Source organism: Dipodomys spectabilis, unplaced genomic scaffold (assembly GCF_019054845.1).
Source record: "Dipodomys spectabilis isolate Male_0828 unplaced genomic scaffold, ASM1905484v1 ptg000147l, whole genome shotgun sequence".
Taxonomy (NCBI): Eukaryota; Metazoa; Chordata; class Mammalia; order Rodentia; family Heteromyidae; genus Dipodomys; species Dipodomys spectabilis.
The window spans coordinates 6,597,503-6,623,679 of NW_024870824.1; the positions used below are offsets into that span (position 1 = coordinate 6,597,503).

Sequence of the window (26,177 nt, forward strand, 5' to 3'; positions counted from 1 at the left end):
GGAGGTCGCGGCTGCGACAGCGACGGCGCGTAAGATACTCACAGGGGCGGCCCGTATCCCTCCGCGTCCGTGGGTCCAGCCCTCCGTCCGCGGCCCGCCAATCCCGGCGCCTCCCGACCTGCCCCTCGGCCGAGGCGCTCCCCACGTTCCGGCAGCCCCACCCCGGCGGCGCCGCCCGCCCGCCCGCGCGTCCCTCCGTCCACCTGCGTTACCTGCGTTAGGCAGGAAACCAGGCAGTTCCTCTGGTTGTCTGACCGACCGGCTCCTATCAAGCCCGAGACTCGGATTCTCGGTTCCCGGCGGAGGGATCCGCAGCGTCCGAGGAGGCGGCGCTGAGTTTGGGAGGAAGAGTCAGCTACGGCGGCGGCGGCGGCGGCGGCGGCTGGGGCTGCTGGGGCGGCAGCGCATAAAGGGGCCGCCGCCGGGTGATGCGGTGATCCGCTGCGGCAGCCCCAGAAGCTGAGCGGGCCCCGGCCCTCAGCCCGTCCCGCCGGACCCGCGCTCCCGTACGTCCCGTTTTCTCCGGCCGACCCGCGACCGCCCCGGCGGCCTCAGGCCTCCTGGTCCCTTCCCCGTCCCTCCCCGGTCCCCGTCCCAGCCCCGGGGGCTACTGCCTCCCACCATGGCTCTGAAGAGAATCCACAAGGTAAGCGGTCGGAGGTCGGCTGCGGGGCAGGCCCGGGAATAGGCTTCGGCCTGCACTTCCCGCCGCCGTCTCTGCCGGGCTCGCGGCCTCTGGTTCTCGCTGCTGGCGCTGGCCCCGCGGCGCGGCCTTCACACCCCACTCCCAGTGATGGCGCCCGCGGAGGCCCGGGCGCGCGGCCCGCGCCTAGGCCGGAGGAGCTCTAGTTCTCTCTGCGTTCCTCCTGCCTGCCTTTCCAGGCCGCGTGGTGCGGGGACCCAGGATCTCCCTCCTGGCCGGTAGTGCTGCGCTCCAGGGCCATTGTCCGGGCGTTGGAAGGGTGGTGGCTGGGGCATTGGGCGGCTCCACAAACAGGTCGAAAGGGCTCGTCACCCCATCTATGCCCGCCTTCCCCCCCCCCCCCTTGCTCATCATCCCTTCCCCCCTATTAGGGCACAGCTGCCCGGGCTTGGGGCCCCTGTCTGTGAGCAGACAGACTCCGTTTTGCCCGATGCACAACTGTTTTGAGTTCACTTCCTTCTTAGTTACTTCAGTTCATCTTACTTGTCCAGAAAGTGCTCAGTAGGAAGTTCAGAAGGAAGAAAAGGTGACTTCATGAGGGAGGAGGAGGGCAATGGAAGGAGAAACGTTTTTATTTTTTAAGATTGCCATATGTACTCAGAAACTAGCTCTTAGGTTTTTGCAGGATTGCATCTAAGAGAAAAGCTGTTAGATCGACAAGAATGGATTCCAATCAGTTCAGAAACTGAACGTTGAAAACTACGGGAAAAACTAAGTATTCAAAGGTTCCTTTCACAGTCTCTTCACAAAATAGATATAACACTGAAATTAGCTGCTAGGTCTTCAGAAACCTTTTTACTTACTGATTTTTGGACTAGAAAGAATTTCTCTGCTCTTTAAAATGAAAGATTAGTTATTGATAGAGAGGTTTTCTTGATCCCATATCAGGAATATGGACTTGGTTTAAAATTTAGAGTTCTCCCTCCCTGCAATACTGTAACCTTAATACCATTATCATTTGTTGGAAATGGAAGGATACTACTGATTATTTTACCTTGGTGTTTCATATGGCTTCTCATACTGGCTACATAAAACCTTAGCTTACTAACCCTAAAGATTAGGTGTAGATCCTAAGCTTACTAACCCTAAAGATTAGGTGATGATTGGTTTGCACTTTTTTTTGTAGGTCGTGGGGCTTGAACTCAGCCTGGGTGCTGTCCCTCAGCTCTTTAGCCCAAGGCTAGCGTTCTACCCCTTGAGCCACAGCACCACCTCCAGCTTTTTCTGCTTCTGTGGTGCTGAGGAATTGAACCCAAGGCCTCATGCATTGGAGGCAAGCACTGTACCACTGAGCCACCTTCCCAGCCCTGCACTTTTTCTTAAACTATAGTGGAATGCAAATCATTTGACCTTTTATGTACACCTTAGCTCTGCAGTTGGTCCTCATTTCATTCTATGTCAAAGACAATTTAATGTGGAATTAATTCCAATCTTAACTATAAATTAGCTCCTTACCAGCTTCATTTGACTTCTTCAATCTCTTACAAATGAAAAAGGGCAAACTTTTCCTTCCTTCCTTCCTTCCTTCCTTCCTTCCTTCCTTCCTTCCTTCCTTCCTTCCTTCCTTCCTTCCTTCCTTCCTCTTTCTTCTCTTTCTCTCTCTCTTTCGTTCTTTCTGCCTTGTGCTTGCCTGTAATCCTAGCTACTCAGGAGGCTGAGATCTGAAGATTGTGGTTTGAAGCAGCCCAGGCAGTCAAGTCTGATAGACTTGTTGGTTGTGGGGCTTGAACTCATGGCCTCAAAGCTAGCGAGCACTAAACCACTTGAGCCCCAGCTCCACTTCCAGCTTTTGTGTGTGTGTGAGTCTCACAGACTTTCCTTGCCTGGGCTGGCTTTCCACATGATCCTAGATCTCAGCCTTTTGAGTAGCTAGGCTTACAATGTGAGCCACCAATGCCATCAATGACCAACCCATCTTGAACTTTTTTTTTTGGTCAGTCATGGGGCTAGAACTCTAGGCCTGGGTGCAGTTCCTGAGCTCTTCAGCTCAAGGCTAGCCCTCTATCATTTGAGCCACAGTGCCACTTCTAGCCTTTTCTGTTTATGTGATCCTGAGGAACCGAACCCAGGGCCTCATGCATGGGAGGCAAGCACTCTACCGCTGAGCCACCTTCCCAGCCTCACTTTTTTTTTTTTTTTTTTGTGTGCCAGTTTTAGGGCCTGAACTCTGGGCCTGGACACTATCCCTCAGCTCATCAGTTCAAGGCTAGCTCTCTACCACTTGAGCCACAGCGCCACTTCCAGCTTTTTCTGTTTATGTGGTACTGAGGAATTGAACATGGGGCTTCATACATGCTAGGGTAGAACTCTACTACTGAGCCTCATTCCCAGTCTGCTATCTTGAACTTTTAAAACTTGTATTACCATTCCTTCCTTTTTTTTTTTTCTTTTTCCAGTTGTGGGACTTGAACTCTGGGCCTGGGCACTGTCCCTCAGCTCTCCAGCTCAAGGCTAGCACTCTGCCACTTGAGCCACAGTGCCACTTGGGGTTTTCTGGTGATTTATTGGAGATAAAAGTCTCATGGACTTTACTTCCCCGGGCTGTCTTTGAACCACGATCCTCAGATCTCAGCCCCCTGAGTAGCTAGGATTACAAGCACGAGCCACCAGCACTGGCTACTCTTCTTTCTTTACTCTTCCCTTCCTGCCTATGATTTATAATTTAGAGTCTTCCATATGATTGGTTTATATCAGACTGCCAGAGATTAGAAAAGAGAAATTTAATTTTGCTATATCTGTGAAAAAATGATGTGAGAACAAAATGGAGGTCAGTTTTCCCAAACATTTTGTTCTTTATTATCTAGTCAGTCATTGGGCTTGAACTCAGGGCCTGAGCGCTGTCCCTGAGCTTCTTTGCTCAAAACTAATGCTCTACTACTTTGAGCCACAGTTCTACTTCTGGTTTTCTGGTGGTCAATTGGAGATAAGAGTATCTTACAGACTTTCCTGCCTGGGCTGGCTTTGAGCTGTGATGCTGAGATTGCAGCCTCCTGAGTAGCTAGAATTATAGGCATGAGTCACCAGTGCCTGGTTATGATACCCATTTTAAGTTGAATGGCAGTCTATCTTATTCTCAGTTCAATATATCTACAGTGGAATCCCTAGAAGTCTTTCTTACATAATTAATCTTGGTTTGAAACTTATTCTGTGAAAGAACTTAAATACCTTTGCATCTACATTCTAACAATTAAAAATTTTTTTTTGTTTTGGCAGTCCTGAGGCTTGAACTTTGGGTCTGGGTGCTGCCTCTCAGCTCTTTAGCTAAAGGCTAGCACTCTAAAGGCTAGTACTCTGCCACATGAGCCACAGTGCCACTTCTAGTTTTCTGGTGGTTAATTGGAGGTGAGTCTCATGGGGGAAAAAAAAAGTCTCATGAATACTCTTTCCTGGGCTGGCTTTGAACTGTGATCCTCAGATCTGAGCCTTCTGAGTAGCTAGGATTACAGGCATGAGCCACTGGCATCTGGCTGGGCTTTATATTTGGCAGACATCTTAAGTTGTTCTAACTTATGCTTTAAACAGCAAAGTATACCAAAGAAGACCATTATGAATATATAGCATAGTGATAGTGTTCTGGGATTGTGAGCCTCTGCGTTTTTTGTTGTTTTTGGTATTTATACCAAATGGCCTTAGCCTGCTGTTCCGAGCTTTTCAATGACTTTATAGGTTTTCAGTTTTGAGTTTGATGCTTTTGGGTGTCTGCTACTAGCAGCACCACCCCCAAGCCTTTTCCAGTTGGCTGCATCTGTTGTGGGCTAGGAAACCAGATCACAGAGCTTATTAACATTGTGTCTAAAATAAGATCCAGTAGGCTCTGAGTGAAGATTTCTTGTGTTCTGTAGAATGTGTTGGCCTCTTGGCTCAACTTGCTTCCTGTTTTTACTTTTTTAGTTACTTGTACATATTCAGGTGCCCTAATACTAAAATTATTCTTGGGAAGGGCAAAGATTAACTGTGTGTGTGTGTGTGTGTCCTGGCAAAGATTAACTCTGTGTATTACTCTATCACTTGAACCACATCTCTACTTTCTTCTTTTTGGTGGTTAACGGAGATAAGTGTCTCAATGGACTTTCTGCAGGGCTGGTTTTGGACCATGATCCTCAGATCTCAGCCTCTGAATAATTAGAATTACAAGTGTGAGCCACTAGGGCCCAGATGTTTTGATTCTTTGAATAGTTGAAGACTGATTAAAGTCAGGATACCAAAAAGTTTTTTTCTTTTGGTTTGTCATACATAGGGCTTGAACCCTGGTCTTGGGTGCTGTCTCTCAGCGCCACTTCCAGTTTTCTGGTGGTTAATTGGAGATAAGAGTCTCATGGACTTTCCTGACTGGGCTGTCTTTGAACCATGATCCTCAGATCTCACCCTCCTGAGTAGCTAGGATTATAGGCATGCATTATGGGGCACCTGGCTACCAAAATCTTTTTAACCCTAATAATCTTGTACATTTTAATGGTCTTCTGCTACTTATAGTTAACACTTTGTGTACATAGCTCAAAAAGTAATGTTAGGATCATCAGTACATCTGTTCTTTTTCTATTACACAGATTAATCAGAATTGTAGGAGAATGAAGTCATTTAATGTTTCCATCTTTTGAGACAGGCGCTGGTGGCTTATATGTAATCCTAGCTACTCAGGATGCTGAGATTTGAAGATCACGAGGTTCAAAGTCAGCCAGGGCAGAGAAGTCTGTGAGACTCTCACCTCCAATTAACCACCAGAAAACCAGATGTGATGCTGTGGCTCAAAGTGGTAAAGCGCTGCTAGCCTCAGAGCAAAAAGAGTTCAGGGACGGTGCCCAGCCCCTGAGTTCAAGCTCCACCATCTACCAAAAAAAGAAAAAAAGCCTGGCGCCGGTGGCGCATGCCAGCAATCCTAGCTACTCAGGAGGCTGAGATCTGAGGATCACGGTTCAAAGCCAGCCCAGGCAGAAAAGTCCCTCAGACTTATCTCCAGTAAACCACTAGAAAACCAGAAGTGGCACTGTGGCTCAAGTGGTAGAGCGCTCGCCTTGAGCTGAAGAGTGAAGGGATAGCTCCCAAGCCCAGAGTTCAAGCCCCACGACTGAAAAAAAAAAAAGAAAAAGAAGAAAAAATTCCACCTTTTAAAAGGTTTAAAAGCCAGGTGCTGATGGCTCACACCTGTAATGCTAGTTACTCAGGAGGCTGAGATATTAGGATAGCAATTCAAAGCCAGCCTGGGCAGGAAAGCTTGAAAGACTTACTTCCAGTTAACCACTAGAAAACCTGAAGTGGAGCTGTGGCTCAAAGTGGTAGAGTACTAGCCTTGAGCAAAAGAAGATGAGGGATAGCACCAAAGCCCTTGAGTTCAATCTCCAAGACCTACAAAAAAAAAGTTGGAAAGTAACTTTTATGTATGGTTAAATAGTAACTTCCTAAAATTCTCATTAACTGCTTCCTAGGTTTTTGTGTGCACGAGCATTTGTGTCTGTGTGTTGAAGTTAGCCTTTGACTACTGAGGCATTCTTGGCTTGCAACTGTAATCCTAGATACTCAGGAGGAGGCTGAGATCTGAGGATTGTGGTTTGTAGCCAGCCCAAGCAGGAAAGTCCATTAGACTTTTATCTCCAATAAACTACTATTAAGCCAGAAGTGCAGCGGTAGCTCCAGTGGTAGAGTACTAGCTTTGAGCAAAAGAAGGTCAGGGACAGCTCTTAGGTGTTCAAGCACCAGAAACAGCACCCCAAATAAAAAACTAAAATTGGATGCCAGTGATTCATGGTTGTAATCCTAGCTACTCAGGAGGCTGAGATCTGAGGATCATGGTTTGAAGCCAGCCCAGGCAGGAAAGTCTGTGAGACTCTTATCTCCAGTTATTTACCAAAAAGCTGGAAGTGGAGGTATGGCTTAAGTGCTACAGCATTAACCTTTAGGGAAGAAAAAAGGGTCAGGGACAGCACTTAGGTCCTGAAAGTTAAAAGCCCCAAGACCAGTGACACCACTACCCCCCCCCCCCCAAAAAAAAAAGTAAATTAGCAAATAGTCTTGTACATGGATGAAAATGACTGTTAAAAATAGTTATAGGGGCTGGGAAGGTGGCTCAGTGGTAGAGTGCTTGCCTTGCATGCATGAGGCCCTGGGTTCGATTCCTCAGCACCACATAAGCAAAAAGAAAAAAGCCGGAAGTGGCGCTGTGGTTCAAGTGGTAGAGCACTAGCCTTGAGCTGAAGAGCTGAGGGACAGCACCCAGGCCCAGAGTTCAGGCCCCATGACCGGACCCCCCCCAAAAAAAGAAAAAAAAAGTTATATATTAGAAAACAGACATACCTTACTCCAAAAGATATAAGCTTCTTGGTATAGGTATTCTCAGAAAATCTTACTTCCCATACTCCATTAGAAAAGTATTCTTAGCCATGTATAATTCCAGTTACTTTCAGAGAGTAAGGCAAGAGTAGCACTTGAGCCCAAGAGTTCAGGGCCACTATGGGCAACATACTAAGACTTCACTTTTTACTGGTCCAGGGGCTTGAACTCGCCTTTTTTTTTTTGGGTCCGGTTGTGGGGCCTGAACTCTGGTCCTGGGCACTGTCTCAGCTCTTCATCTCAAGGCCAGTGCTCTACCACTTGAGCCACTACGCCACTTCCGGCTTTTTTTTTCTTATGTGGTGCTGAGAAATTGAACCCAGGGCCTCATGCATGCAAGGCAAGGCCTCTACCACTGAGCCACCTTCCCAGCCCTGAACTTGCCTTTTGTACTCCCTGCTAGTGCTTTACTGATTATGCCACAGCTCCACTTCCACCTTTTTTTGGTGTTAATTTCTTTTTTTTTTTTTTTTTTTTGTCGGTTGTGGGGCTTGAACTCTGGGCCTGGGCGCTGTCCCTCAGCTCTTCAGCTCAAGGTGAGCGCTCTACCACTTGAGCTATAGCGCCACTTTCCACCTTTTTTTTGGGTAGTAAATTGGAGATAAACATCCGATAGACTTTCTTGCCTGGGCTAGCTTAGAACCATAATCCTTAGGTCTTAGGCTGCTGTGTACCCAGATTACAGGTGTGAGCCACTAGTACCTAGTGATTCTGTTTCTTAAAACTGAATGAGGGCTGGGAATGTGGCTTAGTGGTAGAGTGCTTGCCTAGCATGCATGAAGCCCTGGGTACCACATAAACAGAAAAAGCTGGAAGTGGCACTGTGGCTCCAGTGGTAGAGTGCTAGCCTTGAGCAAAAGCAGCTTAGGGACAGTGCCCATGTCCTGAGTTGAAGCCCAGGACTGGCACAAAAACAGAACAAAAAAAAACACCCCAAAACTAAATACAGGAATGTGTAACTCAGTGGTACAACATGTTATTGGCATGGACAAGCCCTGAGTTCAATCATTACCCTCCTGCCTTTCCCCAAAAAGAAACTTTGAGAAGTTTATTGAATTGAGAAGCTTTCTCTGGCTGTACTAGATTGCTACTTAAATATAATTAAATTGAGGATTTTCTCTAAAGTCTTTGTACGTATTACTGTACTATTGAAAGATAAGGAGGCTTTGACAAGTTCCAGTTGTGGATAGTATAGTTCACAGAAACATGGCTACTATCCTGGTAGTTCACATGATTGGAATTCCTGACTCATACCTGAAGCTGCCAGAAACCTCTGTAGCCCTCATCTTGGAAATATAGGAGCACATTTGTTTTTCCTACATAAATAACTATAACACAGGGAAATAAAAATGCCATTTGTCTTGTCTGCAGAGTCAAGTGATAGAATTAATATATTAGCACTGCTAGAGATAAAGCTACTGGGCTGGGAAGGTGGCTCAGTGGTAGAGCGCTTGCCTTGCATGCTCAAAGCCCTGGGTTTGATTCCTCAGCACCACATAAGCAAAAAAGAAAAAAGCCAGAAGTGGCGCTGTGGCTCAAGTGGTTGAGCGCTAGCCTTGAGCTGAAGAGCTGAGGGACAGCGCCCAGCCCCAGAGTTCAGGCCCCATGACCGGACCCCCCCCCCCCCCCAAAAAAAAAAAAAAGACTCACGGAGATAAAGCTACTATCTGAAAAGGCTATGTGACTTGCTAGGTAAGACTAGGGTTGTATTTCCCTTTTCTTTGCTGGTTCTGGGCCTGAACTCTGGGCCTCTGCACTGTCCCTGAGCTCTTTTTGCTCAAGGCTAGTGCTCTACTACTAGAGCCACAGTACTACTTCCAGTTTTTGAGTGGTTAATTGGAGATAAGAGTCTCTAGAGAACTTTTCTGCCTACACTGGCTTCTAATGATAATCCGCAGATCTCAACCTCCTGAGTAGTTATGATTACAGTCATGGGCCACTGATGCCTGGCTGGATTTCTTTCTTTTCTTTTTTTTTTTTGTCAGTCGTGGGGCTTGAACTCTGGGCTCAGTGCTTTACTGCTTGAGCCACAGCACCATTTCCGGTTTTCGAGTGGTTTATTGGAGATAAGAGTCTCACGGACTTTCCTGCCCGGGCTGGCTTTGAACCGTGATCCTAAGATCTCAGCCTCCTGAGTAGCTAGGATTACTGGCGTGAGCCACCGGCGCCCGGCTGGATTTCTTTTTTGAGGCCCTCCTGCCTCAGCTTCCTGAGTGCTGGAATTATAAGCATGTGCTACTGTCTGTGCTTAAGAACCTTAACCTGGGGGGATTGGAGGTGTGGTACCAAATTCAAGTGCTGATCTTGGACTTAAGAAAGAAAGAACCTTAATCTGGGCCAGTTCCTCGTGAATGTGTGTGTACGTGTATGTGTGTACATGCCTACATGCCTATGCATGCTAGTCCTGAATTTAGAGCCTGGACACTAACCCTGAGTCTTTTTTTTGTCAGTTCTGGTCTTGAACTCAGTGCCTGAGCCTTTTGTGCTCAAGGCTAGCACTCCACTAGCATCCCACAGCTGCCCTTTGGCTTTTTGTGGTTAATTGGATAAGAATCTCATGGACTTTTCTGCCGGGGCTGGTTTTGAATTGCAATCCTCAAATCTCGTCCTCCTGAGTAGCTAGGATTAGAGGTGTGAACTACCTGCGCCCAGTGGACACTCGTATTTTTTGTTAATGGCTGGCACACTACCACTTTAACTAAACCTCCAGTTTGGCATATTGCTGAATAATTGAGATAAAAGTCAACTCAAGTTGACTTCAAACTTGATCATCAAAATTCAACCCCCTGTGTAGGTAGGATTACAGATGTTAAGCCACCAGTGTCTGGCCTGAGCCCTGTTTCTTTTCTTTTCTTTTTTTTTTTTTGTTAGTCATGGGGCTTGAACTCTGGGCTTGGACACTGTCCTTGCGCTCTTCAGCTCAAGGCGAGTGCTTTACTGCTTGAGCCACAGCACCACTTCCGGTGGTTTTTGAGTGGTTTATTGGAGATAGTCTCACGACTTTCCTGCTCGGGCTGGCTTTGAACCGTGATCCTCAGATCTTAGCCTCCTGAGTAGCTAGGATTATAGGCGTCAGCCACCGGTGCCCAGCGAGCCCTTATTTCTTTTTGTCGTTGTTTTGTTGATGTGTGTATGCACATGTGTATATGTGCATGTGCACATATGCACCAGGACCTCTATCTCTCATTGGACTTTTTGGCTCCTGCCTGACATTCTACCATTTGACCCACCATGCCCCTCACAGCTTTTTTGCTAGTTAAATGGAGATAAAGAGTCTGAGATGTCCTCATGGGCTGAGTCTGAGCCTCTCTTCTCAGACCTCAGCCTTGTTTTTTGTTTTTGTTTTTTGTTTTGTCATTCATGGGGCTTGAACTCTGGGTGTTGTCCCAGCTATTTAGCTCAAGGACAGCACTTAAGCCACAGCGCCGCTTCCATTTTCTGGACGTAAGAGTCTCCTGGACTTCCTGCCCGGGCTGGCATTCAACCGAGATTCTCGCCTCTCAGCCTCCTTATAGCTAGGTTTACAGGCATGAGCCACTGTGCCCTGCTCTCAGCCTTGTTTGTATAGAGGATTTTAATAGGTGTGAATCAGCAGAGCCCAGCTGTTTTAATCTCAGTAAGTGATCAAAGTACCAGTTCTAGGGAGATAATGGAAATCTTACCTGTGAGTTCTTTCAAATTTCTTTTGAGGTATAAAAACAACAGAGCTTGAGCATGGTGACTCCCATCTGTAATTCCAACATTCGAGAGGCTGAGACTTTGAGACCAGTTTGGGCTACATAGTTGTTTGTGTTCTAGTACTGAGGTTTGAACTCAGGGCCTCACACTTGCTAGACTGGGACTCTTAGCACTAAGCTATGCCTCTAGTTCTTACTTTGTGCTGGTTAGTTTGAGGTAGGGTCTTGCTTTTTTTTTGCCCATGCCTATACTTGGAACTTGATTCCCCTATTTTTATCTTCCTTTACTGGCATGAACGAATCACTTTACCCAGTCTCTTCTTGTTCTGTCTCAGCCTAATCTTTTTTTTTTTGTCAGTTGTGGGCCTGAACTCTGGGCCTGGGCATTGTCCTCAACTCTTCAGCTCAAGGTTAGCGCTCTTCCACTTGAGCCACAGCACCACTTCTGGCGTTTTCTGATTGGACCTCACGCATGCAAGGCAAGCACTCTACCATTGAGCCACCTTCCCAGCCCCTCAGCCTAATCTTTTGTGCCTAGGCTGGCCTTGGAACTGTGATCTTCCTGATCTCAGTCTCACACATAGCTGGATGACAGATACATGCCAGTGTGCCCAGTGTGTTGCATGAACTTTTTAATTAGCTCGACCAATGTCAGCTTTTCAAGTAGTTAGGATTACAGGTATATACCCTGTCTCAAAAAACCCAAACAGCTGGTGGCTCAGGCCTGTAATCCTAATCCTAGCTACTCAGGAGCCTGAGATCTGAGGATCATGGTTCAAAGCCAGCCTGAGCAAGAAAGTTTGTGAGACTCTTATTTTCAATAAAACACTAGAATACTGGAAGTGTTGCTGTGGCTCAAGTGGTAGAGCACTTGCCTTGAGCTGAAGAGTTTAGGGACAGTGCCCAGGCCCAGAGTTCAAGCCTCACGACCGACAAAAAAAAAAAAAAAGAAAAGAAAAATTCCATTAAAAAAAATTCCTCAACTGTCTTTAGAGTATGTATATCAAGAATTACTGGGTCTTTTTGGCCATCCTGAGAACTCTTTACCCCAGTTAAATTAAAAAAAAAAAAAAAAGATGTAGAGATGTAAACAAACTTGCCCAAGATTGTATGGTTGTAGTAGGAAGAGCCAGGAGTCAGACATAAGCAGTCCTGATTTCTTAGAGCCAGTGCTTCTTCAGATTGACTTAGTCACCACCTTTTGTCTTGTGTAAAGTTCTACTTTTCTCTTTGCCAAACTATTGCTTTATTCCTGGCCCTTACTCTCTAATAATTGTGTCTTCTCTATCAACTCCTGAGCATCCAAATATAACCCAGAGTTTCTCCCATCCTTTTCTTTTAAAAAGAAAAATAATAATTCTATAGATAGAAATAATAGATGTAGATGTAGTGTTTTTTGTCTGTTTTGTTTTGGTGGGGGGCAGGGAATCACAATGCTAGGCAAATACTACTATTGAATTATATCTCCAGTCCTGTCAAAAAATTTTTTTGCAGGGGGACTTGAGCTCAGGGCCTAGGCACTGTTCCTGAGCCTCTTTGTGCTCAAAGCTAGTGTTCTACCACCTGAGCCACTTCTCAATTTTTCTGAGTTGTGTATTGATAAGAGTCTCATGGACTGGACTTTCCTACCCGGGCCGGCTTCAAACCGGGATCCTCAGATCTCAGCCTCCTTAACAGCTAAAATTACCTTTGTGAGCCACTGGTACTGTCTCAAAGTAATTTTTAACACTCCTATCCCCACTCCAGAACTACTTCCTTTTGCTTTTTTGCATATGTATATGCTAGCCCTGAGGCATGACCTTAGAGTCTGGGTGCTGTCCCTGAACTTTTTTGGTCTACTACTTGAGACACATTTCCACTTCAGCTCTTTTGGTAGTTAACTGGAGATTAGAGTTTCATGGACCTTCCTTCCAAGGTTGGCTTTGAACTGCTATCCTCAGATCAGCCTCCTGAGTAGCTGGGATTATAGGTGTGAACCATTAGCTTCCAGCCTTCTCTTCTTTATCCTGTTTTGTGCCTGTGTGTGTGTGTGCGTGCACGCGTGCGCACCTACTGTGGGGCTTAAGCTCTTTCCTATGCACTGTCTCTGAGCCCTTTTTGCTCAAAGCAAATGCTCTATCACTTGAGCCACAGTTCCACTTCAGCTTTTCTGGTGATTAATTGGAAATAAGAGTCTCACAGACTTTCTTTCCCAGACTGGCTGTGAATCTGGATCTTCTGGTCTCAGCCTCCTGAGTAGCTAGATTACAGGTGTGGTTATCTTGCTTTTTTTTTTTTTTTTCTTTTAAATCCCTCCCACCTCTGACATTTCAGTGCTAAAATTCTTGAAAGAACAGTGTATTCATTGTTCTGGAACTTTTTGTAAGGTCCCTAATGATTACTTAATTGCCAAATTCAGTAGATAACCTTAGTTTTTTAGCTTTTGTTACATTTAGCATAGTTATGTCTAGTTTTCCTTAGCTTCTAATAAACTTTTTCTTCCTATCTCATATCTGGTATTGCAAAACATTAGTAGAACACTTTTTCTGTTGTTCATGCTAAGCAAGCACTCAATTGAACTACATCCCTAAACCTACAACACTTCTTATTTTGTTCTATTTTTTGGAGGTACTGTGTTTGAACTCAGTACCTTATGCAAATCCTTATGGTCCAAGACCTTTTGTGTTTGAGATAGTGTCTGTCTCACTCATACTTGAACTCTTTCTGCATTGGTCTGTATTTGTGTATGATGGCACTCAGCCCTAGGTCGGTCGGTCGGTCGGTCTTTCTTTCTGTCTTTCTCTGTCTTTCTCTTTCATTCTCTTTCTCTCTCCCTCCCTCCCCCCCTCTCTCTCCCTCCCTCTTTCTTTTTCTTTTTCTTTTTTTGTGGTCATAGGGCTTGAAATCTGGGCCTGGGCACTGTCCTTCAGCTCAAGGCCAGTGCTCTACCACTTCTGTTTTTTTTTTTTTTTGCTTATGTGGTGCTGAGGAATCGAACCCAGGGCCTCAGGCATGCAAGGCAAGCGCTCTACCACTGAGCCACCTTCCCAGCCCATCATTTTGTTTTTTAAAATTACTTAAGCTGAGTGCAGATGGCTCAGGCCTATAATCCTACCTACTCAGGAGGCTGAGACATGAGGATTGCTGTTTGAAGCCAGCCCGGGCAGGAAAGTTGGTAAGACTCATCTCCAATTAACCACCAGAAAACCAGAAGTAGTACAGTGGCTCAGGGTGGTAGAATACTATCCTTGAACACAAGAACTCAGAGATAGCACCTATGCCCCAAGTTCAAGCCCCACAACTGACAAAAAAAAAAAGTTATTTTTTTAAAATTACTTTCAAGTAGTTGTACCAAGGAGTTTCAACTCAGTATGTCAGTTTTTGAGTACAGTACATCTTGAGCACATATAACTACTTTCATAGTTTTCCTGTCTTTAACCCTACCAATCCACATCTCTTATCCTCTCCTCCCTGTAAACACTTTCCAACCTAGTATTGACATCTACAAACATTACTGAAATAATGCACATTTGAATTAAAATTGGAAGCAGACTCAGCTTATTCTGAATACTGAGGTTAGCCTCAGTAACATAGCAAAACCTTGTTTCAAAGTACAAACAAAAAACCCACCAATAATCTCAGCTAAATTAATTAAAATATATCATCACAAGAGTCGCTAGTGGTTCAAACCTGTAATCCTAGCCACTCAGGAGGCTGAGAACTGAGAATCAAGGTTCAAAACCAGAGTGACTTTTCTAAAGTCTCTTGTCTCCAGTTAACTTAAAAAAAAAAAGGGCTAGAAATGTGGCTTAGTGGTAGAATGCTTGCCTAGCATGCATGAAACCCTGGGTTTGAGTCCTCAGTACCACATAAACAGAAAAAGCCATAAGTGGCACTGTGTGTGGCTCCAGTGGTAGAATGCTAGCCTTGAGCAAAAGAAAGCTCAGGGATAGTGCCCAGGCCCTGAATTCAAGCCCTAGGACTGGCTTAAAAAAAAGAAAGAAAGAAAAAGCCAGAAAAGGAACAGTAATATAGCACCACACTAGCCTTGAGCACAAAGGCTCAGGGATAGCATCGAGGCTCTGAGCTCACACACAAAATTAAAAAAAATTATATACACATGCATATATATGTAATCAAGATAATCAAACCAAAACATTAGAGATATTATTAACGATAACATCAAAATAAAACATTTCTCATTTTCAATAATAAAGTAGCACTTAAGAAGTTGAATTTATGAAGTGGCGCTGTAGCTCAAGTGGTAGAGCGCTCGCCTTGAGCTGAAGAGCTGAGGGACAGTGCCCAGGCCCAGAGTTCAAGCCCCATGGCCAACAAAAAAAAAAAAAAAGAAGTTGAATTTATTAGCTGAGCTCTGGTGGCTCATATCTGTAATCCTAGCTACTTAGGAGGCTGAGAATTGAGGATTGAGGTTCCAAGCCAGTCTTGGTGGGAAAGTCCATGAGATTCTTCTCCAATAAACTACTCAGATAAAGGTGCTGTGGTCTGAGTGGTAGAGCACTAGCCTTGAGTCAGAGAAGCTCAGGGACAGCTCCTGAGCCCTGAGTTCAAGCCCCAAGACAGGCACCAGGAAAAAAAGATTTATTTGATCAGGATATAGCTCAGTGACATAGGGCTTACCCTCACATAATAAATGTGATCTTCATCAGGTGCTGCATTAATGTGTTACATATTACACAGTATAATGTGAAGAAAGTTCCAAACAGATACACTGTAGCAAAAAGAATAGTTTTTTTTGGGGGGGGGGGTCCGGTCGGTCGTGGGGCCTGAACTCTGGGCCTGGGCGCTGTCCCTCAGCTCTTCAGCTCAAGGCTAGCGCTCTACCACTTGAGCCACAGTGCCACTTCTGGCTTTTTTTTCTTTTTGCTTATGTGGTGCTGAGGAATTGAACCCAGGGCCTCAGGTATGCAAGGCAAGCGCTCTACCACTGAGCCACCTTCCCAGCCCCTACAAATTAATTTTGTTTTGTGTTAATGAGACAAAACTCACAAGGAGCCCAGGTTGGCCTTGTAATGCCTTTTTTTGTGTGTTTTTTGTTGTTGTTTTTGTTTGTTTTTTGCATTACTGGGATTTTGTCTCAGTCTCTTGCTTTGTTCACCTTAATTGCCTAATACTTTACCACTTGAGCCACATCTTCAGCCATGCTTTTGCCTAATTATTTTTAGTTACTTTGGAGATGCAGTTGCAGCCACTTTTCTGCCCTGGATGGTTTTGAATAAAATCCTTTGGATCTCAGTCTTCTGGTTATAGGCTAGGATTATAGACATGAACCCTTGGTGTCTTAACTGACCTGAAACTGTTTAGCCCAGACTAGCCTCGAACTCTCTGTGTTCCCTAAAGCTGTACCATGAACTGTCTTCAGACTGAATATTTTACTTTATTCCTATTGGAAAACATAGGCAGTTAGGCTTCTGCCAACAATTTTTATTGCTATATAGTAGATAAATTACCTTCTAAAAAGTAGAAGGCTTTCCTTTGCTTGTGTTTAAGACAGTCTGAGATCTTGGGTCAAAGGATTTTACTTTCCATTTAAAACTTAATTATTCTAGCTGGCGCTGGTGGCTCATGCCTGTAATCCTAGCTACTCAGGAGGCTGAAATCTGAGGATTGCAGCTTAAAGACAGCCTGGGCAGGAAAGTCTGTGAGACTCTTATCCCAAATTAACCACCAGAAAACTGGAAGTGGCTCTGTGGCTCAATTTGCTCTTGAGCTGAAGAGCTGAGGGACAGCGCCCAGGCCCAGTGTTCAAGCCCCACGACCAACCTCCCCTCTTCCTCCTCCCAAAAACCCAACTTCATTATTCTAGATATGGGGAGGTATACCAGGTACATTAGAAATGCTTAATATATAATAAGCCTGGATTAATTTCTCAGATACACATTATGACACTAGATAGTCAAATAGACTACAGTGCTGCTGGTTAAATTTTATTACTGCATCTCATCAATAAAGTTACATGAATTGAGTGCCAATGGCTCACATCCATAATCCTAGCTTCTTAGGAGGCTGAGATCTGAAGATCAGGTTTGAAGCCAGCAAAGTCAGAAAAGTCCCTGTGAGACTCTTATCTCCAATTAACAACTTAGAAAAAGAAAATGGAGCTGTGGCTTTAAGTGGTAGAGTGCTACCCTTAAGGAAGAGCTTCGGAACAGTGCCCAGGCCCTGAGTTCGAACCCCAAAACTGACCCCCCCCTCAAAAAAAAAAGAACATGGCCATATCCCTTCCTTTTTGATGTACAAATTATTAGTATTATTTGTTGATAATGGTATTTGAACTACTTGCAAGGCAGGCATTCTTCCATTTGAGCCACTCCTCCAGTATTCGATATGTAAGTTTCAGTATTATATCAAAGGGCAGAGGCACTTGGCTCAAGTGATAAGTACCTGTCTATGATGCACAAGGCCCTGAGTTCAAACTCAGTAACACACACACACACACACACACACACACACACACACACACACACACACACACACACACACACACACACACACACACACACACACACACACACACACACACACACACACCCTGAAAAAATAATGTGGCATTAGTTTAACATGTATTAAAAGTAGATAAAAATTAGAACAAAAATACTGTTCTCCCTTAATATTATATGTATATATACATCCATATATATGTGTATATATACATGTATGTATATATACATATATTTGTACACACACACACACATAATACCGATATAATTGAAAGACAGTTGTAGTTGATCTTTCCAGAATCTTTTTTTTTTTTTGTGTGTGTGTGTGTGTCAGTCTTAGAGCTTGAATCCTGGGTTTGCTCTCCAGTACAAAAAAAAAAAGACAAAAAATAGTTAAACAAAAATATCAGTCTCCTGAGTAGTTAGGATTACAGGTGAGCCATCTGAACTGATTCCTTTTTTCTGCTGCTTTATTTGTCCCTGAGCATTTTGTGCTTAAGGCTAGCACTACTGCTTTGAACTACAGCTTCATTTTCGGCCTTTTTTTTGTGTGTGTGGTTAATTGGAGTTCACAGACTTTCCTGCCTAGGTTAGCTGTGAACTGTGATCCTCAGATCTTAGACTCCTGAGTAGCTAGGATTTTAGGAATGATGCCTGGCTTCAGATTTTTTTTGTTTTTGTTTTTGAGTCAGTTGTGGGGCTTGAACTTGGGGCCTGCGCACTATCCCTGAGCACTTTAGCTCAAAGCTGAGTACTCTGTTACTTTAAGTCACAGTTCCACTTCTGGTTTTTGAGTGGTTAATTGGAGAGAGTAGTCATACAGGGACTTTTCTGCCTGGGCTGACTTTGAACAGCAATTCTCAGGTCTCAGTCTCCTGAGTAGCTAGGATTATAGGCATCAGCCAACTGTGCCTGGCTTGTGTGTGTATGTGTGTATTTTTTTAGTCTCTATTAATTTCTGCCAGAAATTATTACTTCTTTACATATGTCAATTTTGGGTTTGGCTTGTTTCTGTGTTTTTTGTTTTTGTTTTTATTTTTTGAGTTTTAAAATTTTGAGTTGCATTACTAGGCTTTTATTTGAGGGCACTTTTTTTTTTTTTGCCAGTCCTGGAGCTTGAACTCAGGGCATGGGCACTGTCCCTGAGCTTCTTTTGCTCAAGTCTAGCACTCTACCACTTGAGCTACAGCACTACTTTTGGCCTTTTCTGTTTATGTGGTGTTAAGGAATCAAACCCAGGGCCTTATGCATGCAAGGTGAACACTGTACCACAGAGCCACCTTCCCAGGCCAGGCTGTATTTTATATTCATTGGATTCTAGGAGCTCTTTTATTTCTCTCCTTATTTCTTCAGTGACATATAGTGATCATTCAACAGTGTGTTCAATCTTCATTTATTTGCATATTTTCTGTAGTATCTTGTGTTGACTTATAGCTTAATTCCATTATGACCTGATAAATAAGAACTTGTTTCAATGTCCTTGTATTTGCCATGACTTTTTTTTTGGTCAGTCATGGGGCTTGAACTCTGGACTTGGGTGCTGTCCCTGCTCTCTTCAGCTCAAGGCAAGTGCTCTACCGCTTGACCACAGCTCCACTTCTGGTTTTCGAGTGGTTTATTGGAGCTAAGAGTCTCATGGACTTTCCTGCCTGGGCTGGTTTTGAACTGTGATCCTCAGATCTCAGCCTCCTGAGTAGCTAGGATTACAGGTGTGACCCACTGGCACCAGGCCCAAGACATTTTTTTTTTTTTTTGCTGGTCATGGGGCCTGAACCCTGAGCCTGGGAGCTGTCCCTCAGCTTTTCAGCTCACAGCTAGTGTTCTACCACTTGAGCCACAGTGCTACTTCTGGCTTTTTCTGCTTATGTGATGCTGAGGAATCGAACCTAGAGCTTCATGTGTGCAAGGCAAGCACTCTACCACTAAGCCACCTTCCCAGCCCTCCAAGACTTGTTTTATGTTCTAAACTATGATTTATTTTGGATAAAATTTTATGAGCTTCTGAAAATGCCTTTTGTAAGCTGCTGGTTGAAGTACTCTGTAGATTTCTGTTAAATCTGTTGATGTATAGTGGCATTTAATTCTGACATTGGTTGATTTGGGGGGGGTAGGTATGTACTTTTTTTTTTTGGTGGGTCGTGGGGCTTGAACTCTAGGCCTGGGCATTGTCCCTCAGTTCTTCAGCTCAAGGCAAGCACTCTAATTGAGCCACAGCATCATTTCTGGTTTTCTGGTGGTTTATTGGAGATGAGAGTCTCACTGATTTACCTGCCTGGGCTAGCTTTGAACTGTGATCCTCAGATCTCAGCCTTCTGAGTAGCTAAGATAAAGTACTGAAGTATCTCTTAATAGTGGGGTCTATTAGTGCTTATAAGACCAGAAATGTTTTGTTTTGTTTTTTTTTGTGTCCGGTCGTGGGGCCTGAACTCTGGGCCTGGGCACTGTCCTTCAGCTCTTCAGCTCAAGGCTAGCGCTCTACCACTTGAGCCACAGCGCCTCTTCCGGGTTTTTTCTTTTTGCTTATGTGGTGCTGAGGAATTGAACCCAGGGCCTCAGGCATGCAAGGCAAGCGCTCTACCACTGAGCCACCTTCCCAGCCCCTGAAATGTTGTTTAAGGAACATATGTATATATGTTAACAATCGTTTTCTCTTCATGTCTCATTCTCTTTATTAATATAAAATAAGTATCTTGGTCTCTTCTGATGGATTTTAGCTTGAAGTCTGTTTTTATTAGGTATAAGTATGGCTGCTCCTACCTGGTTGCTTGCTTGCTTTTTTATTTATTCATTTATTTATATGAGTGCTGATCCCTGAGCTTTTTTTGCTCAAGGCTAGCACTCTACTACTTGAGCCACAGATCCACTTCATCTTTTTGCTGGTTAATTATAGATAAAGAGTCCCATGGCTTTTCTGCTCAGACAAGCTTTGAACCCTCTTGAGTAGCTAAGATTATAGGCAATGAGCCACTAGTGCCTGTCTGAGTCTGTTTATGTGCATGTGCATACGCGCGTGTGCACGCTTGAATAGATGTCAGCATAGGAGTTTGTACTTGCATCCCTTTGCTTTTTTCTTTCTCGCTTTCTTTTTTTGGTTGTGGGGCTTGAACTCAGGGCCTGGGTGTTGACCATGAACTCTTTATTTCTCAAGGCAAGCACTTTATCACTTTGAGCCACAGTGCCACTTCTGGTTTTGTGGTGGTTAATTGGACATAAGAGTCTCACTGACCTGGGCACTGGTGGCTCACACTTGTAATTGTAGCTACTCAGGAGGCTGAGATCTGAAGTTCAAAGCCAGCCAGAGCAGGCAAGTCCGTGAAACTCTTATCTCCAATAAACTACCAGAAAATCAGAAGTGGTAGAGTGTTAGCCTTGAGCTGAAGAGCTGAGGGGATAGTGCCTAGGCCCAGAGTTCACGCCCCATGATGGAAAAAAAAACAAAAAAACAACTCACTGACTTTCCTGCCCAGGGAATCAGCTTGTTGAGTAGCTAGGATTACAGGCATGAGCCACCGGTGCTCAGCTTTCCTTAGTTTTTTCACTAAATACCAGTATTCTACCATTTAAGCCACACCTTAATTTCTGGCTTTCTGCTGATTAATTGGAAATTCAACTTTCCTGCCTTCAAACTATGTTTCTCAGGTCTTTCAAACAATAAATCTTGTTTTTTGTTTTTTTTTTCTTTTTTTGTTGGTTGTGGGGCCTTAACTCTGGGCCTGGGTGCTGTCCCTCAGCTCTTCAGCTCTTCAAGGCTAGCTCTACCACTTGAGCCACAGTACCACTTCCAGCTTTTTCTGCTCATATGGTGCTGAGAAAAGGAACCCAGGGTCTCATGCATGCAAGGCACTCTACCAGTGAGCCACCTTCCCATCCCCATTACTTTCTTTTGATTGTTGATTGAACTTCTTCCCTTTTCACTATTACTTAAGTCTTTTGTTACAGGATTGTTAATATTGAAGAAGACTTGGTGCTTTTTCTTTTTTATTAATGTATATAGTGATTTCTGTTAGGATTTACGAGTCTAAGGTTGTTCAATTTCCTGTTTCAGTTGTTGATATTTTTATTAATTTTTTGACCGTTACTTAAAGCTGTTAATGGCTAGGTTGATGTGTATTTTCCTATTACTAGACTGGAGGAGTGTATCTCACTTGTGAAATTAATATATACAACATACTCAAGACACTATGTGGAACTCTTCTCCAATTAAGGCGAAGCAGCTAGGCTATTAAAAACGATTGCAGTTGATAAACTAACATTCTATTTGTGGCAACCCCTGGTGAAGATGAGTCACCACCACTACTGCGCCCATATTTTTAGCTGAATACAGAAGCAAAGATACATCCTTGTAGTCCAGAAGCCATAGGAGATTTGTTTTAGGAAGAAGATAGTGGGATAATAAATACTACTAAATATTTGTTTATATAGAGGAGGAAGGTGTAGGAGCTAAGCTTGATAGAAGAAATTAAGAGAAAGTAGAATGAAGTTATAGACAAAAATAGCGTAGGGATTGGGCTGGTGGTGGTGGTGATTAACAGAATTGAATAAACACACAGAATAAAATAACGGGGGCAAAAAGAAAACAAGAAAAATAGAACTCAATAACACAAAGGAAAAAAATAAATGATGTTTGAGGAATCTAGTTACATGGAAAGAGTATAGGTACTGAGAGAGGATTAGGGATATGAGAACAGGGATAAAAGGAAATATGGGCAAAAGAACAGTTCTACTTGAAGATACTTGTCAGTATAAATGGGGAAGGACTATAAAAAGGAAATGAAATATGTTTTAAAATTGAATATTGAAAGGCAGGTGTTGTGGTACAGATATAAGTCTGGACAAATGGAAGGAAGAAACAGAACTATAAAGTAAATGAACTGGAGTTGGCTTAGGCCTGTAATCCTAGACACTAAGGAAACAGATCTGAAGATTTTGAAGCCAGCCTGGGCAGACAAATCCAAAAGACTTTATTTCTAATTAACTAGGAAAAAAATCCAGGCATGAAGGCATGGCTCATGTGGCAGAGCACTAGCATTGATTGAAAAAACCAAACAAGGGCTGGGAAGGTGGCTCAGTGGTAGAGCGCTTGCCTTGCATGCCTGAGGCCCTGGGTTCAATTCCTCAGCACCACATAAGCAAAAAGAAAAAAAGCTGGAAGTGGCGCTGTGGTTCAAGTGGTAGTGTGCTAGCCTTGAGCTGAAGAGCTGAGGGACAGCACCCAGACCCAGAGTTCAGGCCCCACGACCGGAACCCCCCCCCCCCCCCCAAAAAAAAAAAGAAAGAAAAAAACCAAACAAGCTCAAGACCCTAAATTCAAGCCTGTACGGGAACATAAACAAAATATAAATAAAAGGGGCTAAAGACCTATACTAAAAATTGAAAACTAAAAAAATAAAGGCCTATATCACGGATATAGGAAAAAGAAAAAAAAATACTAAAAACTATACAGTTACAGGGATAAAAGAAAAGAATCAAAACAAACCAAAGCAGCAATAAAGACATACAGGTTTTTTTTTTTTTTTTTTTTTTTTTTTGGGTCCGGTCGTGAGGCCTGAACTCTGGGCCTGGGCGCTGTCCCTCAGCTCTTCAGCTCAAGGCTAGCACTCTACCACTTGAGCCACAGCGCCACTTCCGGCTTTTTTCTTTTAGCTTATGTGGTGCTGAGTAATCGAATCCAGGGCCTCAGGCATGCAAGGCAAGCCTTCTACCACTGAGCCACCTTCCCAGCCCTGTTCTGGCTCTTTATAGTTCTTTGCATTTTCATATAAGTTAGGAATAGCTTCCCTATATCTGTAAGAGTCAGTTAAACCAAGTGCCACTGGTCATGCATGTAATCATACTCAGGAGATCTGAGGATCAGGGTTTTTGTGTTTTGTTTCATTTTGTTTTGTTTTTGGGTCTGGTTGTGGGGCCTGAACTCTGGGCCTGGGCGCTGTCCCTCAGCTCTTCAGCTCATGGCTAGCATTCTACCTCTTGAGCCACAGTGCCACTTCCAGCTTTTTTCTTTTTGCTTATGTGGTGCTGAGGAATTGAACCCAGGGCCTCAGGCATTCAAGGCAAGCGCTCTGCCACTGAGCCACCTTTCCAGCCCCAATAAGGTTTTTTTTTTTTGAGGGAGGGGGGAGTTTCTGGTCGTGGGGCCTGAACTCTGGGCCTGGGCGCTGTCCCTCAGCTCTTGCTCAAAGCTAGCACTATACCACTTGAGCCATAGCACCACTTCCAGCTTTTTTTTTCTGCTTATGTGGTGCTGAAGAGGATCAGGGTTTTAAGCCATCCTGGGCAGGAAAGTTTGTGAGACTCTTACCTCCAATTAACCACCAAAAAGCCAGAAGTGGGGCTGTGGCTTAAAATGGAGTAGAGTGCTAGCCTTGAATACAAAAGCTCAGGAACATTCCCTGAGTTCAGGCTCCAGGACTGACATACAAAAATCAGTTAATAGAATAGTTCAATTTCAGGAGTATTTGGACTTTTGTTGTTATTGTTGGTTGTGGGGCTTGAACTCTGCCTGGGTGCTGTCCCTCAGCTCTTCAGCTCCAGGTTAGCACTCTATCGCTGGAGCCACAGTGCCACTTCTGGTTTTCTGGTGGTTTATTGGAGTCTCCTGCCCCGGCTGGCTTTGAACCATGATCCTCAGATCTCAGCCTCCTGAGTAGCTAGCATTACAGGCATGAACCACCAGCGCCCAGCGGTGGTGTCTTTTTTTCTTTTTGGCTTGGGCTGGCCTCAAACCCTGATTCCCCTTCTAATCGCAAGTAGCTAGTATTAAATCTTGAGCCATTGTGCTTGGTACAAACTATACTTCTTGATAAGAAGTATAAGGAGGAAATAAATTATTATTGGTCATCTTTTTAAGATTATATACTGGGAGCTGGGAATGTGGCTTAGTAGTAGAATGCTTGCCTAGCATACATGAAGCCCTGGGTTTGATTCCTCAGTACCACATAAATAGAGAAAGCCAGAAGTGGTGCTGTGGTTTCAGTGGTAGAGTGCTAGCCTTGAGCAAAAAACTCTCAGGGAAGCGGCCCACCTATCTCATGCATTACATTTTTTGGTTAACCTTATGAAAACCAATCAACCCTAAATATATGGTTCTTGGCTTTTTCTACTGTAGACTGGTACTTGGAGCCACACTTACCCTTCAGGCTTTTTACTGGTTAATTGAAAATAAGAATTTCATAGATTTTCCTGCTTTGACTAGTTTGAACTGCATTCCTCGGAACTCAGCTTCCTGAGTAGCTAGGATTACAGGCATAAGCCACCAGAGCTTGGCTTTTTTGTTTTTTTGTTTTTTATTTCTGAAGATATATTTGATACATTAATGGGGCAGGGAAAGAAAGAGTAGCTGGGAAAAGAAAACCTTACAATGTGATTGGTTAGAGAAATATAGCTATTTACTTAGGGATCTGTTCTTTTTTTGGGGGGTCCGGTTGTGGGGCCTGAACTCTGGGCCTGGGTGCTGTCCCTCAGCGCTTCAGCTCAAGTCTAGTGCTCTACCACGTGAGCCACAGCGCCATTTCTGGCTTTTTTCTTTTTGCTTATGTGGTGCTGAGGAATCGAACCCAGGGCCTCAGGCATGCAAGGCAAGCGCTCTACCACTGAGCCACCTTCCTAGCCCAGGGATCTGTTCTTTCAAGTCAGAATAAATTCCTAAACTGCTTAGCCTATTGCAGAGAGACAGGAAAAAAGAAAATTTAAAAAAAAATGTGACTTAAAATTGAGTCACAGAGCTGGGCGCCAGTGGCTCATGCCTGTAATCCTAGCTACTCAGGAGGCTGAGATCTGAGGATCAGAGTTCAAAGCCAGCCCAGGCAAGAAAGTCCATGAGAGACAGTGCCCAGGCCCAGAGTTCAAGCCCCACGACCAAACAAAAAAACCAAAAACAAAAACAAAAAATTGAGCCACAGGAAGAATTTTGTACTACTAGCCTTGTTTTTAATGAGACTTTTTACTTTAATAAAACAGTCTGAGAGCACACATATAGTAAGAAACTTGGCATGGTGGGGGTAATCTAGCTACTCAAGAGGAAGAAGCAGGAAAATGAAGATTTCAAGGGCAAAGTAATAGAGATACAATCTGGGGCTGAGGGGGCTGGGGCTGGAGGCTTGCTAAAGTGGTAAGAGGCTCTTAAATTCAACTCCAGTGCCATGGTTCAAAAGTATCAAAAAGGGACTGGGAAGGTGGCTCAGTGGTAGAGTGCTTGCCTCACATGCATGAAGCCCTGGGTTCGATTCCTGAGCACCACATAAGCAGAAAAAGCTGGAAGTGGTGCTGTGGCTCAAGTAGTATAGCGCTAGCCTTGAGCTGAAGAGCTGAGGGACAGCGCCCAGGCCCAGAGTTCAGGCCCCACGACCATTTAAAAAAAAAAAAAAAGTATCAAAAAAGCAGGTTGAAGTTGCAGCTTTCAAGTGATAAGAGCACTTGCCTAGCCAACTCAAGGCTTTGGGTTGGATCCCTAGAACTGCAAAGATGAAAAGAAGAAAAGAAACTTTAAGGCTGACTAGAGACTGTATTTTTGGAGGTAGGTGTTGAAGTCATAATATTTGTATATTTGTTACCCCACAGAACTGCTGTTCTGCTTGCCTCTGCCTTATTCTTTAAAAATGCTGCCAGAATCCTCAAGAAGTACTGTACCATTTCTTGAAGATAAATTGGTTAGATAGTATTATCTGCTTACGAGGTAGAGATGACTAATACTTGGTTAGATCAGTTTACCCTGTTGAGCACTACATAATGTAAGCATATATTGAAATAATGTGATACCCCCAAAATATATCATTTTGTTTGGTTTTGGTTTTAAAGACAGCATTTCTATATGTTTTTGTTGTTGTTGGTCATGGGGCTTGAACTCAGGGCCTGGGCGCTGGTCCCTGAGCTCTTCAGCTCAAAGGAAGCTCTCTACAACTTGAGCCACAGTGCCACTTCCGGTTTTCTGGTGGTTTATTGGAAATGAGAGTGTCATGGACGTTCCTGCCCAGGCTGGCTTTGAACCTCAATCCTCAGGTTTCAGCCTCTTGAGTAGCTATGATTACAGGTCTGAGC

The 26,177-nt window shown here is 44.1% G+C and overlaps 1 protein-coding gene across 1 annotated transcript in view; it reads left to right on the forward strand.

Annotated features, from left to right (window-relative positions):
* Window positions 1-202: 202 nt before the first annotated feature.
* Window positions 203-26,177, forward strand: part of Ube2d2 (ubiquitin conjugating enzyme E2 D2) — a 65,700-nt gene continuing 39,725 nt past the window's right edge. Inside the window, exon 1 of the mRNA XM_042692059.1 lies at window positions 203-646. Coding sequence (XP_042547993.1) covers window positions 623-646 — 24 coding nt within the window. The 5' untranslated portion in view covers window positions 203-622. The remainder of the gene's footprint in view (window positions 647-26,177) is intronic.